The 15,534-nt window shown below is 50.6% G+C and overlaps 1 protein-coding gene across 1 annotated transcript; it reads left to right on the top strand.

Annotated features, from left to right (window-relative positions):
• The first annotated feature begins 1,084 nt into the window (after window positions 1–1,084).
• On the top strand, window positions 1,085–12,258 carry LOC106574107 (CDC42 small effector protein 1). Its single transcript, XM_014149680.2, has 5 exons — window positions 1,085–1,241; window positions 2,673–3,017; window positions 7,359–7,463; window positions 8,789–8,871; window positions 9,289–12,258. Exons 2-4 carry the CDS (start codon window positions 2,964–2,966, stop codon window positions 8,855–8,857), a joined length of 228 nt encoding a protein of 75 aa, XP_014005155.1. The 5' UTR covers window positions 1,085–1,241; window positions 2,673–2,963; the 3' UTR covers window positions 8,858–8,871; window positions 9,289–12,258.
• Window positions 12,259–15,534: the final 3,276 nt, after the last annotated feature.

Below are 15,534 nucleotides of genomic sequence, written 5' to 3'. Positions count from 1 at the left end.
TTCTCTGGAGTGATAAATCACGCTTCATCACCTGGCAGTCCGACGGACAAATCTGGGTTTGGTGGATGCCAGGAGAATGCTTCCCCAATGCATAGTGACAACTGTAAAGTTTGGTGGAGGAGGAATAATGGTCTGGGGCTGTTTTTCATGGTTCGGGGCTAGACTTCTTAGTTCCAGTGAAGGGAAATCTTAATGCTACATTATACAATGACATTCTAGACGATTCTGTGCTTCCAACTTTGTGGCAACAGTTTTAGGAAGGCCCTTTCCTGTTTGAACATGACAATGCCCCCATGTACAAAGTGAGGTCCATACAGAAATGGTTTGTCGAGATCGGTGTGGAAGAACTTGACTGGCCTGCACAGAGTCCTGACCTCAACCCCCACGAACACCTTTGGGATGAATTGGATGCCAATTGCGAGCCAGGCCTAATTGCCCAACATCAGTGCCTGACCTCACTAATGCTCTTGTGGATGAATTGAAGCAAGTCCACGCAGCAATGTTCCAACATCTAATGGAAAGACTTCCTAGAAAAGTGGAGGCTGTTATAGCAGCAAAGTGGGGACCGACTCCATATTAATGTCCATGATTTTGGAATGAGATGTTCGACAAGCAGGTGTCCACATAATTTTGATAATGTAATGTACTTAGCATGTTAGCTAACCCTTCCCCTTACCCTAACCTTAACCGTAGCTAACCTAACCCTAACCTAACCCTAACTCCTAAACTTAACCCCAACCCCTAACTCCTAGCCTAGTTAACGTTAGCCAGCTAGCCAGCTCGCCACCTGGCTAGAATTTGTAACATAGCATACGTTTTACTAATTCGTAACATATAGTTTGTTTTGCAAATTCGTAACATATAATGCTAATTTTAATTCGTAACATATCATACGAAATGGGTGATAAAACCCACAAATTAATACATATCATACGAAACATAACATATCATACTAATCTCTAATCTAGACTCTAGAGTAATACGAAATGCTCTGCATGCTCTGAGACCAGGTTGCAGCACAGCAGAAAATATCCCAGATTGTGCAATTCTTTTATTAGCCTGTTGATTTTCTTCCAGTTGTGGCGCTGTAGTTCTGCCACCGTAAAAGCCTGAGAAGGAGGAGTGTAGCCTACCGCAGAACAGGAGACGTTTTACTTTACCACACCTCGACTCGTGAGCTGACCGTTTTAAAGATATCATGTTCGTTTGAGAGAGAAAGCGGATTCCACACTGATGTTACGGTAATGGCAAATTGGTTGAAATTGGTTCTTTAATTGTGGTAGGGATCTAGATGTAAATGTGTTGCTATGCTAATTTCGGAGTGACTGGATTGAGTGAACGGTTTTTGGGTTGAGAACTCACGTCAGTGTTTGTCGTTAGTAAAATGTTAAATGCAGATGTTACTTACATTGTTGCCTTACAGATGTTTCCGTCGAGACGGTGGCGTACTGGAAGACAAAAATAATGCCTCAATATAAAATATTGAGAATGTTAATTTGAGAATATGGACATTGAATGTAGCCTAACTCTTTAAAAATCACATTAATCAAGATTGGATATTGGACACATTAATACACATTCAATGACCATCTCTTTTCAGGATATTCAATTGGATAGTCACTCAGTTTTATTTAACATGCCTGTTGCCCTGTTGAATTGAGGCTACAACAGAACACTGTAAATCAATGGCCGGTGTTGTTCTCAGGCCAGGCATCTTTAGGTAGACCTACAGTTAAAAAGCTGGAGATCTACATATGCTACACATTTTCACCCTTCACTCACTACCTTTACCTTGATCTCCTGGTTCAAAGTCGAGTTCAGTTTGTAAAGAGATACAGTATACCCAAACCTCTTTCTTTGACCTCTAATTTCTGGGGCTTTTACAAAGATGCAAGGGGGTAGGTACTCGTTTGGGGAAAGAATGTCCTTGTCTGGTTATTTACCAGTATTTTATAAGACTGTGAACTAATATGATTACCAGTACATCAAAGATCAAAGCATAGTTGAGATCTTACTCAACTTAGTTGAATTCAGTGCTAATACTGGTGACTTTAATCCAAATAAAGGTTTAATTATTAATCAATCTCCTATTGAAACCACCATGTTGCACAGGGCTCTTAGGTCTTGTGTGTCACAGTCCTAAATGTCTGTCTTTCAATCCTGAATCAAATCCATTTGTAAGACTTACTGGTCAATGTAGCTTACATTAGATAATGATTTGGTGACAGTTAAATAGTGTTTACTGTGACTAGATGGAGGAGAGAATCCCCGTAGTATGCCTGCAGCTCTTTTCTGAGGGACAGTTGACCCGGGTCCTGAAACCTTCAGTGGGTGTTGCTGTTATGACAGGAAGTCCCTTGCCACTGCAGCGTGAATCCCTTGTCTTGCATGAGTGTCACAGACAGGAAGTCCCTTGCCACTGCAGCGTGAATCCCTTGTCTTGCATGAGTGTCACAGACAGGAAGAGTGATAAGCAAGTGTGTGGGGGACGCATGTTGACTGACAGCAAATAGGCCTGTGGAGATGTAGGCCTATTTAGTATGGGGATGTAGAAATGAACATGCCCATAGTACTGTATCTGAATTGATTGTGCTATTCTAGCAGGTGAAGATTGTTTCACTTCCTATACCTTGTCAGCCTTCCACTAATGGAATCTGGTTTTGACTCGACAGGCCCTACAGTACCTGAGGCAGTGGAAATCTGGGGAGACGAGCATCCACAGGAGATTCAGTGAGAGGGAAGAGGTGACATTCTAAACGTTAAGAGAAAGGAATAGAACCGGACTTGGCACTGAGCCTTGGGGGACACCCATCTTTTTTTGGGACTGGACTGGTTGCAACGCTCTCACCATTCCACCCTAAGCGGCGTTCTTGTTCTCCACCACGTCCTCTGCTGCCTGCAGGGCGTCCAGAGAGAACCAGGGCCTCCGGACCCACTCAGAGCAAAGCAGCAGCACAGCAGGGATGAGCGAGTTCTGGCACAAGATTGGCTGCTGCGTGGTGGCCAAACCTCCACCGGTGAGTTTGTCCCTTCTGAGAAATTACTGGAACACACAGTAACTTTTTAGCTGCCGTGCTAGCCCTGCTTTTACAGCTCCAAGGTCAATGGGTCGAGATGAAGGGTTTGCCTGATTTTTAAGATGTTTACCTGCCTCCCAGGAGTTTGGATATTAGATTGACCACACCACCATATCTACAACTTCACTTGTTGAAGTTAGTTCAGCCATGCCAGCTGTGGATCCTCAAGATGCATGACATGGGATGACATGGGTATCATTAGCTGATGCTTCAGCCAGTCAACAACACTAGTGAGAAGAGAACCCTCTGCTACTGTCAGTCGCCTGAGAAATAGGTCAGGTAGATGGTGAGGGAGTGGAAGAAGGAAGGACTCTGGCCTTTTCTGTTGTTTTGAACTGGGTGACCCACATAGTCCCGAAGGTCTGCCTATTTGGAGGGCTAGACTTCAGTCCAGACAAAGACTGCTCTGTCATTAGACGTTACCTCTTGAATCAGGATTAAGAAGACGTAGGTTAGGCCGGGTTCAACCTTAGTCTAGCTCATAGACATGTGTAACTTCATAAAAAGAAAAGCAAAACAAGAAACCCTCCGTTATTACCAGATCAGAAAATATCAAGGCTGTCCCAAGCACTTTCACCTTAAGGGTACTGTGAAACTATTGTTGTAGTAGTAGTCGTCACGTTGTCGTCGTAGACTTGGCATTAAGTCAAATAAGGAGATTGTATCCCTCCACAGCATGTCTCTATGGTAACTCCAGAACCCTCCCTAACAATTAATGGGGTCTCTGAGGGGAAGTGGGCTTCTGGCATGTGCTGCTATTGAGCTCATTCTTTTCCCTCCTTCCTCCTCCCTCTCCTTTATTTTTAGGTCCTTGTTTATTCTATTGTTGGGACGAGAGAAGGCCGGACTAGAATGTGTGTATAGCGTGTGGTGGCATACTAACAAGTGTTACTTCCCAGAAAGGCTTGCTTTGTAAATTGTGTATTTCTGATAACAGTGCAATGACTACATGTCGTTGGACCTGTGTATAATGTAATTAACATTCTTTTTAGTTTTTATAAATCCCTAATTATTCAATTTAATAATTGCTATGTGGCATTTGCACTATACAGTCAGAATATTGATACAGTCAGTGTGGTCATGATCCATAATGTGAAATGGCTAATTAATTCCTGTCAGTTCTGGGTCATCTCTGTCTGCACCCAGCGTAGCCTGTTGTAACAAGTGGGGCTTATTCACAGCACTGCTGACAGGTGATGACATGCCTTTACACTGACAGAACTGAACATGCTCTAATAAAACAGCTATTAGAGAAGAGGATGTTCAACATTCCACTTACATTCATGTCATTTAGCAGACGCTCTTATCCAAAACGACTTACAGGAGCAATTCATGTTAAGTGCCTTGCTCAAGGGCACATCGGGCAGATTTTTCACCTGGTTTGAGGGATTCGAACCAGCGACCTTTCAGTTACTAGCCCAAATCTCTTAACCGCCGCCAGGCGACCTGACCTGCCGCCAGGCGACCTGGACCTGACCTGCCGCCAGGCGACCGGACCTGGCCTGACCTGCCACCAGGCGACCGGACCTGACCTGACCTGCCGCCAGGCGACCGGACCTGACCTGACCAGCCGCCAGGCGACCGGACCTGACCAGGCGACCTGGACCTGACCTGCAGCTAGGCGACCTGGACCTGACCTGCCGCCAGGCGACCTGGACCTGACCTGCCGCCAGGCGACCTGACCTGGACCTGACCTGCAGCTAGGCGACCTGACCTGGACCTGACCTGCCGCTAGGCGACCTGACCTGGACCTGACCTGCCGCTAGGCGACCTGACCTGACCTGACCTGCCGCCAGGCGACCGGACCTGACCTGACCAGCCGCCAGGCGACCGGACCTGACCAGGCGACCTGGACCTGACCTGCAGCTAGGCGACCTGGACCTGACCTGCCGCCAGGCGACCTGGACCTGACCTGCCGCCAGGCGACCTGACCTGGACCTGACCTGCAGCTAGGCGACCTGACCTGGACCTGACCTGCCGCTAGGCGACCTGACCTGGACCTGACCTGCCGCTAGGCGACCTGACCTGGACCTGACCTGCCGCTAGGCGACCTGACCTGGACCTGACCTGCCGCCAGGCAACCTGACCTGGACCTGACCTGCCGCCAGGCGACCTGACCTGGACCTGACCTGCCGCTAGGCGACCTGACCTGGACCTGACCTGCCGCCAGGCGACCTGGACCTGACCTGCCGCCAGGCGACCTGACCTGGACCTGACCTGACCTGGACCTGACCTGCCGCTAGGCGACCTGGACCTGACCTGCCGCTAGGCGACCTGACCTGGACCTGACCTGCCGCTAGGCGACCTGACCTGGACCTGACCTGACCTGGACCTGACCTGCCGCTAGGCGACCTGGACCTGACCTGCCGCTAGGCGACCTGGACCTGACCTGCCGCTAGGCGACCTGACCTGGACCTGACCTGCAGCTAGGCGACCTGACCTGGACCTGACCTGCCGCTAGGCGACCTGACCTGGACCTGACCTGCCGCTAGGCGACCTGACCTGGACCTGACCTGCCGCTAGGCGACCTGACCTGGACCTGACCTGCCACTAGGCGACCTGACCTGGACCTGACCTGCCGCCAGGCGACCTGACCTGGACCTGACCTGCCGCCAGGCGACCTGACCTGGACCTGACCTGCCGCTAGGCGACCTGACCTGGACCTGACCTGCCGCTAGGCGACCTGACCTGGACCTGACCTGCCGCTAGGCGACCTGACCTGGACCTGACCTGCTGCCAGGCGACCTGGACCTGACCTGCCGCTAGGCGACCTGACCTGGACCTGACCTGCCGCCAGGCGACCTGACCTGACCTGCCGCCAGGCGACCTGACCTGGACCTGACCTGCCGCCAGGCGACCTGACCTGGACCTGACCTGCCGCCAGGCGACCTGACCTGGACCTGACCTGCCGCCAGGCGACCTGACCTGGACCTGACCTGCCGCCAGGCGACCTGGACCTGACCTGCCGCCAGGCGACCTGGACCTGAACTGCCGCCAGGCGACCTGGACCTGACCTGCCGCTAGGCGACCTGACCTGGACCTGACCTGACCTGGACCTGACCTGCCGCTAGGCGACCTGGACCTGACCTGCCGCTAGGCGACCTGACCTGGACCTGACCTGCCGCTAGGCGACCTGACCTGGACCTGACCTGACCTGGACCTGACCTGCCGCTAGGCGACCTGGACCTGACCTGCCGCTAGGCGACCTGACCTGGACCTGACCTGCCGCCAGGCGACCTGGACCTGACCTGCCGCCAGGCGACCTGGACCTGACCTGCAGCCAGGCGACCTGGACCTGACCTGCCGCTAGGCGACCTGACCTGGACCTGACCTGACCTGGACCTGACCTGACCTGGACCTGACCTGCCGCTAGGCGACCTGGACCTGGACCTGACCTGCCGCTAGGCGACCTGACCTGGACCTGACCTGCCGCTAGGCGACCTGGACCTGACCTGCCGCTAGGTGACCTGACCTGGACCTGACCTGCCGCTAGGCGACCTGACCTGGACCTGACCTGCCGCTAGGCGACCTGACCTGGACCTGACCTGCCGCTAGGCGACCTGACCTGCCGCCACTAGGTGACCTGACCTGCCGCTAGGCGACCTGGACCTGACCTGCCGCTAGGCGACCTGACCTGGACCTGACCTGACCTGGACCTGACCTGGCGCTAGGCGACCTGGACCTGACCTGCCGCTAGGCGACCTGACCTGGACCTGACCTGCCGCTAGGCGACCTGACCTGGACCTGACCTGCCGCTAGGCGACCTGACCTGGACCTGACCTGCCGCTAGGCGACCTGACCTGACCTGCCGCTAGGTGACCTGACCTGCCGCTAGGCGACCTGACCTGGACCTGACCTGCCGCTAGGCGACCTGACCTGGACCTGACCTGCCGCTAGGCGACCTGACCTGGACCTGACCTGCCGCTAGGCGACCTGACCTGGACCTGACCTGCCGCTAGGCGACCTGACCTGGACCTGACCTGCCGCTAGGCGACCTGACCTGGACCTGACCTGCCGCTAGGCGACCTGACCTGCCGCTAGGCGACCTGACCTGCCGCTAGGCGACCTGACCTGCCGCTAGGCGACCTGACCTGCTGCCATTGAGTATGAAATAACAAGTAGAAGATCAAAACTCTTATCGAAGATCATCCCATTCAGGTTACAAAATGCATTGTGTGTGTGTACTGTAAAGTCTGTAAGTTCTTTTCTTCCACTGGGCTTGATTGCATAATATCTGTCTGTCCCCATTTTCTATTTCTATATATTTTCTATTATTTCCAGAGAAAGAGGCGCAGGAAAATCGACCGCAGCATGATCGGCGAGCCCACAAACTTTGTCCACTTGACACACATTGGCTCTGGGGAGATGGCAGAGGGCCGGGCCCCGGTAAGAGAGATGATACCTAGACTGACTGGGGCTGGTGTGTCTTAAAATGTGTCGCGATATTGTGAAGGTGGTGTAGTGTGTGTGTGTTGCAAGTGTGTTACTCCTCAGTACATGGGCTGGGCTTTGCAGCTTCCAACCTGCCGCTAGGAATGTTGGCCTGGTTTCCCACGGAATACAGTCTCATTGGACAGGGAATGAGAGGAGGAAATGTAGAAACGCTGGGAAATGTTGGCCTGGTTTCCCATGGAATACAGTCTCATTGGACAGGGAATGAGAGGAGGAAATGTTTCTCAATTCGTTCACCTATTAGTAGGATATGGATATTAACTTTAGTTTGAAACCTGTTACGCTATGATGGATAAAGTGTATACAGTACTATCAGAAGACTAGCCAATCACTAGTCTGGTCACTGTTTAAATCACTGTATGGAAAGTAGGTTAAATTGAGTGATGGTCCATTTCTGAATGTATTACATGATGTTGATATCAGTACTAAAATGTATGGACTACTGTGTCACTCTGCTAAATGACTGAAATGTATGGACTACTGTGTCGCTCTGCTAAATGACTGAAATGTATGGACTACTGTGTCGCTCTGCTAAATGACTGATATGTAAAATGTCTCACTGATAAACTGACTGTTCCATCGTGATCATGACCTCCAGTTGTGAAAGTCACCAGATCTTTTGAATGAAATGACACATTTCCACATTGTATCAGGAGGTGGGCTGAGAACAGTCAGGTGAGGAGTATGTTACTGAAACGTGTTACATAATTCCATTTCCTCAGCTGCTATTGCGTAACCCTCTAATGTCCATTGTTCTGTTATGACCCATAGCTGTCAGACTGTAGTTATTGTAGTGTTCGTCAAGCACATGCCGTTTCTGCAACGCCTGACGTCAGAATAATTGATCCACACCTGTGCATTCATCCAACTCTGAACTGCGCCGTTAAAAAGTAAAGGAGAAAAAAAACCACAGCCTAAAGCAAGTCCCATTCCTCCTCACTCCATCCCCATCATATGGTCACTCATCATTATGTAAAGACGTAGGTTATGAGTAATGCTGCTGGCCAAATGGATCAAATGTTGTCAGCAGTCCAAATGGGATCATGTTTCATATGAACACCACAGAAACGGACTGTTAAATATGTTACATAAAATGATACAGTATAGAAACAACACATGAAATCATAGTTCTAATTCTGGCTTCGGATCCTGCCTCTCCATCCATATGTTATCATGAAGAGGTTATGACCTGCCTTTTGATATGAAAATGACTAAGTATCTGTAGAAACTCTAACAGTCGTAATCTTCCTGTCCTGCAGTCAGGGCCGGTCCAGGATAAGATGAGGTCGAAAGGACCCAGTGCCAACGGCTGCAGGAGCATGTTATAGCTGCTGCCTACCAAGTAAGTACCCAGTTAATGAAGCTATCGCCATATCTGCAATGCAATAGCTTCTCTGGAACTGACCTTCACTTCTGGAACTGACCTTCACTTCTGGAACTGACCTTCACTTCTGGAACTGACCACCTTCACTTCTGGAACTGACCACCTTCACTTCTGGAACTGACCACCTTCACTTCTGGAACTGACCACCTTCACTTCTGGAACTGACCACCTTCACTTCTGGAACTGACCACCTTCACTTCTGGAACTGACCACCTTCACTTCTGGAACTAACCACCTTCACTTCTGGAACTAACCACCTTCACTTCTGGAACTAACCACCTTCACTTCTGGAACTAACCACCTTCACTTCTGGAACTAACCACCTTCACCCTTCTCTGGACTTGTAGAATTAACAGTTTTCACTTCTCTCTGTAGGCATGGAGAACCATTTCCATCCTCCTCTATGCGCCCCTCTCATCCCAAATCAAAAGCAGTCACTGCAGCGTAACCTGTTTCTAATGGAGCACTTGGCAAACCTGAGAGCGGACCTAATAGAGAGCAGAGAGGCTCTTCCTGACGTCTGCAGGATCCATTTAGCCAAACAGGACGATGCCCTTTCTGTGGTCACCACAAGAATCGCCCTGCTCAGAGGAGGATGGACTGATGTTTTTGATGCTTTTTAAAGAAAAGTATTTGTCTTTCTGATGGACTTTGGACTTCCACTGTATTTCAGCCAACAACGTTTCTGTGTCACGGCCAGCAAGCGTGTGTGAGAGGGCCGGTGAGAGTGTTTAGCAAAATTTGTTGACTAACATGGCTGATTCCATTTCAGGAAGTGAAGATTATGTTCTCAAGGATCACCTGAATGTTGTAAACCATTGACCTACTGCCAAACAAATAGTATCCAAAATATCTTGCGTATCTGTCTAATGAATGAGGATGCACCTTTATTTTCCCACAGTGCATAGTTAAAGGTGTCTTTGTGTGTGTTTATAAGTGCAAAATGCTATGTGATTTTGTTGCTGTTTAGATGCCAGTACTGAGTAGTGTTATTTTGATTGTACCAGTTGCTATAGAGCCCCATTTGGACTGCTACCCAGTTGCCATAGAACCCCATTTGGACTGCTACCCAGTTGCCATAGAACCCCATTTGGACTGCTACCCAGTTGCCATAGAACCCCATTTGGACTGCTACCCAGTTGCCATAGAACCCCATTTGGACTGCTACCCAGTTGCCATAGAACCCCATTTGGACTGCTACCCAGTTGCCATAGAACCCCATTTGGACTGCTACCCAGTTGCAAGCATACAGGTAACTGCCAAAATAAAGGAAACCCCAACATGGTGTCTTAATAGGGCATTGGGCACCACGAGCCAGAACCGCTTCAATGCACCTTGGCATAGATTCTACAAGTATCTGGAACGCTTGGAGGGATGCTACACCATTTTTTTCCACCAGAAATTCCATCATTTGGTGTTTTGTTGATGGTGGTGGAAAACGCTGTCTCAGGCTCCGCTCCAGAATCTCCTATAAGTGTTCAATAAGGTTGAGATCTGGTGACTGAGACGGCCGTGGCATATGGCTTACATCCTTTTCATGCTCATCAAACCATTGTGACCACTTGTGCCCAGTGGATGGGTCATTGTAATCCTGGAAGAGACCACTCCCATCAGGGTAGATCTGTTTCACCCTACAGTAGGTAGAAGGTGATCACTCAGAATGGCTGTGTATTTATTGGAGTTTACCTTGTCCTCCATGGGGTTGAGTGGACCTAAACCATGCCAGGAAAATGCACCTCCACACCATAACAGAGCTGCCAATAAGTACCCTCATTTACTCAAGTGTTTCCTTTTATTTTAGCAGGTCCCTGTAGCTGGTCACTGTGATACACAATTTACTAGCACCTACTCTGAAAAACCCAAACTATTAGTCAGCGGGAAGAGTCTGTTAGTAACACGGGTTGTTGTTGAAATTCGAAACACCCTGACCATTACGGGGCTTTCCAGTGATCTATCCTGGAATTATGCCACTCATTAAATCAACTGCATCGAAGGAACATTCCAGAAGGTAGTTTGTTCTCTTGTCGAGGGGGATGTCCACCCCCTTGATCAGAATGGAACATTTCAACCATTTCACTGTGCATTCCCCTTGTAATTTCTATATGGCCTCCCACTTGAGCTTGTTGTAGGTGACGTGCCCTCCAAGCTGGCTTGTGACCCACATGACATCCACACGATAGTGACATACATTCTGAAACCAGGTGGCAGTTTTAAACATCTGATTTAAATCATACAGTAGAAATGAAAGTTTGTTTCCTGTACACAACTGTATTTCTGACGTGCTTAGTATACACAATCTGTGAATAACTCGTCACGCTCTGTCGTTTTTTTGCTAAGTGTGTCCATACGGGGAAAAACTCACTGTTTGAATTGGAATGTTTTTTTAATATTGTATCTTATGTGATTTAGCTAGGCCAGTATCCTATGTGATTTAGCTAGGCCAGTATCCTATACCAGAACATATGGCGTATGGATGGTGTAGAACATGTACAGTATGTTGTCCCTTTCACTAATACCGTATGTGTTTTATACACTGGGCCTAATGTTTACTTAATGCTGAAGGGTGACTTTGCATATTGCTTGGTGGCTTTCCTATCTTTGTTAGAGCATGTAATCCTGGGTAAATTCTCAGCCCAACAGAATGACTGCTGCCTTGAAGTTTCTTGAACAGTGTACATTGGGAACGTCAGTCATTTGAGTCTGTTGGCATTTTAAGTTTCTATCCCATCTTTATCATGATTGTTGTTAGACCAAAGCTTGAGTTCATTAGAAATGATTTGTGCAACCTCTTGATTCTTCCTGGAAATACAGTTCACATTCTGAATAGAATTCTAGGGGAGTAATCTCTTCTGATGTTGAATGTTATCACCAAATGTGTTACTCAATTTTCACTGCCTGGTACAGAAATAATAGAATTTCAACCAACTGGTTCCAGTGGCCCCTATGGGCTCTGCTGTGAACATTTCTGGGAGATTGTATCATTTTCATTGAAGTTAAAGTGGGAATCTATAGTTGCTACATCCATTTTGGGATTTATAAATGATATATACCCATTGATTCTTGAATATCTTATAAATGCCTTAGTTCAACTATATTGTTGATATCATGGATGTTCAGTCCTTGCATTAATAGCTCTGAGTTTGAGAGCGGTTACATTTCTCCAGGCCCATCCTTCAGCGTTTTACCAAAACACAGGCAGGGTGGCTGCTTTGTTATTGTTTCAATTAAGGATTCTAGCTTTAATCTCAAACTATTTCAACAAACACATCTCACTGAATCCATCTGGTATAGCACAAATATTGCAATCTAAACAAATGCCCTAAAATAAATGGAATGTACACTATAGTCTGTGTATGTCTCTCTTTTAAAAACATGCATAACAAAGATGTTAAATGATGCAACTAACAATGCAAATAGTTGGTATGGAAATCTTGTTCTAAGAGCAGCCCAGGGTTGAGTGAATAGATGGGTGCAAGGATCATGTTCCAGCAGCAAAACCCACTGGAACAGAAGATTACAATTTAACGGGAGTAGACTCCATGAACTGTCTAACCATGTGAAATACAGTCCTAAGAAGAGGACGGGTGTAGTCTACGGGGTGTCTAGTCGAGGACGGGTGTAGTCTACGGGGTGTCTAGTCGAGGACGGGGGAAGTCTACGGGGTGTCTAGTCGAGGACTTTGTGAAGGCTACGGGGTGTCTAGTCGAGGACGTTGTGAAGTCTACGGGGTGTCTAGTCGAGGACGGGTGAAGGCTACGGGGTGTCTAGTCGAGGACGGGTGAAGGCTACGGGGTGTCTAGTCGAGGACGGGTGAAGGCTACGGGGTGTCTAGTCGAGGACGGGTGAAGGCTACGGGGTGTCTAGTAGAGGACGTTGTGAAGGCTACGGGGTGTCTAGTCGAGGACGTTGTGAAGGCTACGGGGTGTCTAGTCGAGGACGTTGTGAAGGCTACGGGGTGTCTAGTCGAGGACGGGTGAAGGCTACGGGGTGTCTAGTCGAGGACGGGTGAAGGCTACGGGGTGTCTAGTCGAGGACGGGTGAAGGCTACGGGGTGTCTAGTCGAGGACGGGTGAAGGCTACGGGGTGTCTAGTAGAGGACGGGTGAAGGCTACGGGGTGTCTAGTAGAGGACGGGTGAAGGCTACGGGGTGTCTAGTAGAGGACGGGTGAAGGCTACGGGGTGTCTAGTCGAGGACGGGTGAAGGCTACGGGGTGTCTAGTCGAGGACGGGTGAAGGCTACGGGGTGTCTAGTCGAGGACGTTGTGAAGGCTACGGGGTGTCTAGTCGAGGACGTTGTGAAGGCTACGGGGTGTCTAGTCGAGGACGTTGTGAAGGCTACGGGGTGTCTAGTCGAGGACGTTGTGAAGGCTACGGGGTGTCTAGTCGAGGACGTTGTGAAGGCTACGGGGTGTCTAGTCGAGGACGTTGTGAAGGCTACGGGGTGTCTAGTCGAGGACGTTGTGAAGGCTACGGGGTGTCTAGTCGAGGACGTTGTGAAGGCTACGGGGTGTCTAGTCGAGGACGTTGTGAAGGCTACGGGGTGTCTAGTCGAGGACGTTGTGAAGGCTACGGGGTGTCTAGTCGAGGACGTTGTGAAGGCTACGGGGTGTCTAGTCGAGGACGTTGTGAAGGCTACGGGGTGTCTAGTCGAGGACGGGTGAAGGCTACGGGGTGTCTAGTCGAGGACGGGTGAAGTCTACGGGGTGTCTAGTCGAGGACGGGTGAAGTCTACGGGGTGTCTAGTCGAGGACGTGGTGAAGGCTACGGGGTGTCTAGTAGAGGACGTGGTGAAGGCTACGGGGTGTCTAGTAGAGGACGTGGTGAAGGCTACGGGGTGTCTAGTAGAGGACGGGTGAAGGCTACGGGGTGTCTAGTCGAGGACGGGTGAAGGCTACGGGGTGTCTAGTCGAGGACGGGTGAAGTCTACGGGGTGTCTAGTCGAGGACGTGGTGAAGGCTACGGGGTGTCTAGTCGAGGACGGGTGAAGGCTACGGGGTGTCTAGTCGAGGACGGGTGAAGGCTACGGGGTGTCTAGTCGAGGACGGGTGAAGGCTACGGGGTGTCTAGTCGAGGACGGGTGAAGGCTACGGGGTGTCTAGTCGAGGACGGGTGAAGGCTACGGGGTGTCTAGTCGAGGACGTTGTGAAGGCTACGGGGTGTCTAGTCGAGGACGGGTGAAGGCTACGGGGTGTCTAGTCGAGGACGGGTGAAGGCTACGGGGTGTCTAGTAGAGGACGGGTGAAGGCTACGGGGTGTCTAGTCGAGAACGGGTGAAGGCTACGGGGTGTCTAGTAGAGGACGGGTGAAGGCTACGGGGTGTCTAGTAGAGGACGGGTGAAGGCTACGGGGTGTCTAGTAGAGGACGGGTGAAGGCTACGGGGTGTCTAGTAGAGGACGGGTGAAGGCTACGGGGTGTCTAGTAGAGGACGGGTGAAGGCTACGGGGTGTCTAGTAGAGGACGGGTGAAGGCTACGGGGTGTCTAGTCGAGGACGGGTGAAGGCTACGGGGTGTCTAGTCGAGGACGGGTGAAGTCTACGGGGTGTCTAGTAGAGGACGTGGTGAAGTCTACGGGGTGTCTAGTAGAGGACGGGTGTAGTCTACGGGGTGTCTAGTCGAGGACGGGTGAAGTCTACGGGGTGTCTAGTCGAGGACGGGTGAAGTCTACGGGGTGTCTAGTCGAGGACGTGGTGAAGGCTACGGGGTGTCTAGTCGAGGACGGGTGAAGGCTACGGGGTGTCTAGTCGAGGACGGGTGAAGGCTACGGGGTGTCTAGTCGAGGACGGGTGAAGGCTACGGGGTGTCTAGTCGAGGACGGGTGAAGGCTACGGGGTGTCTAGTCGAGGACGGGTGAAGGCTACGGGGTGTCTAGTCGAGGACGTTGTGAAGGCTACGGGGTGTCTAGTCGAGGACGTTGTGAAGGCTACGGGGTGTCTAGTCGAGGACGTTGTGAAGGCTACGGGGTGTCTAGTCGAGGACGTTGTGAAGGCTACGGGGTGTCTAGTCGAGGACGTTGTGAAGGCTACGGGGTGTCTAGTCGAGGACGTTGTGAAGGCTACGGGGTGTCTAGTCGAGGACGGGTGAAGGCTACGGGGTGTCTAGTCGAGGACGTTGTGAAGGCTACGGGGTGTCTAGTCGAGGACGTTGTGAAGGCTACGGGGTGTCTAGTCGAGGACGGGTGAAGGCTACGGGGTGTCTAGTCGAGGACGGGTGAAGTCTACGGGGTGTCTAGTAGAGGACGTGGTGAAGGCTACGGGGTGTCTAGTAGAGGACGGGTGTAGTCTACGGGGTGTCTAGTAGAGGACGTGGTGAAGGCTACGGGGTGTCTAGTCGAGGACGGGTGAAGGCTACGGGGTGTCTAGTCGAGGACGGGTGAAGGCTACGGGGTGTCTAGTCGAGGACGGGTGAAGGCTACGGGGTGTCTAGTCGAGGACGTTGTGAAGGCTACGGGGTGTCTAGTCGAGGACGGGTGAAGGCTACGGGGTGTCTAGTCGAGGACGTTGTGAAGGCTACGGGGTGTCTAGTCGAGGACGGGTGAAGGCTACGGGGTGTCTAGTCGAGGACGGGTGAAGGCTACGGGGTGTCTAGTCGAGGACGGGTGAAGGCTACGGGGTGTCTAGTAG

Source organism: Salmo salar, chromosome 02 (genome assembly GCF_965601325.2).
Source record: "Salmo salar chromosome 02, fSalSal1, whole genome shotgun sequence".
Classification (NCBI taxonomy): Eukaryota; Metazoa; Chordata; class Actinopteri; order Salmoniformes; family Salmonidae; genus Salmo; species Salmo salar.
The sequence above is the reverse complement of the archived record's forward strand: the minus strand, read 5'-3'. Positions and strand labels throughout refer to the sequence as shown.

Coding starts and splice junctions, on each gene's coding strand:
- LOC106574107 (XM_014149680.2), top strand. CDS start 2,964: ATGAGCGAGTTCTGGCACAAGATTGGCTGCTGCGTGGTGGCCAAACCT. Junction 3,018..7,358: donor TGGTGGCCAAACCTCCACCG/GTGAGTTTGTCC, acceptor TATTATTTCCAG/AGAAAGAGGCGCAGGAAAAT. Junction 7,464..8,788: donor TGGCAGAGGGCCGGGCCCCG/GTAAGAGAGATG, acceptor CCTGTCCTGCAG/TCAGGGCCGGTCCAGGATAA.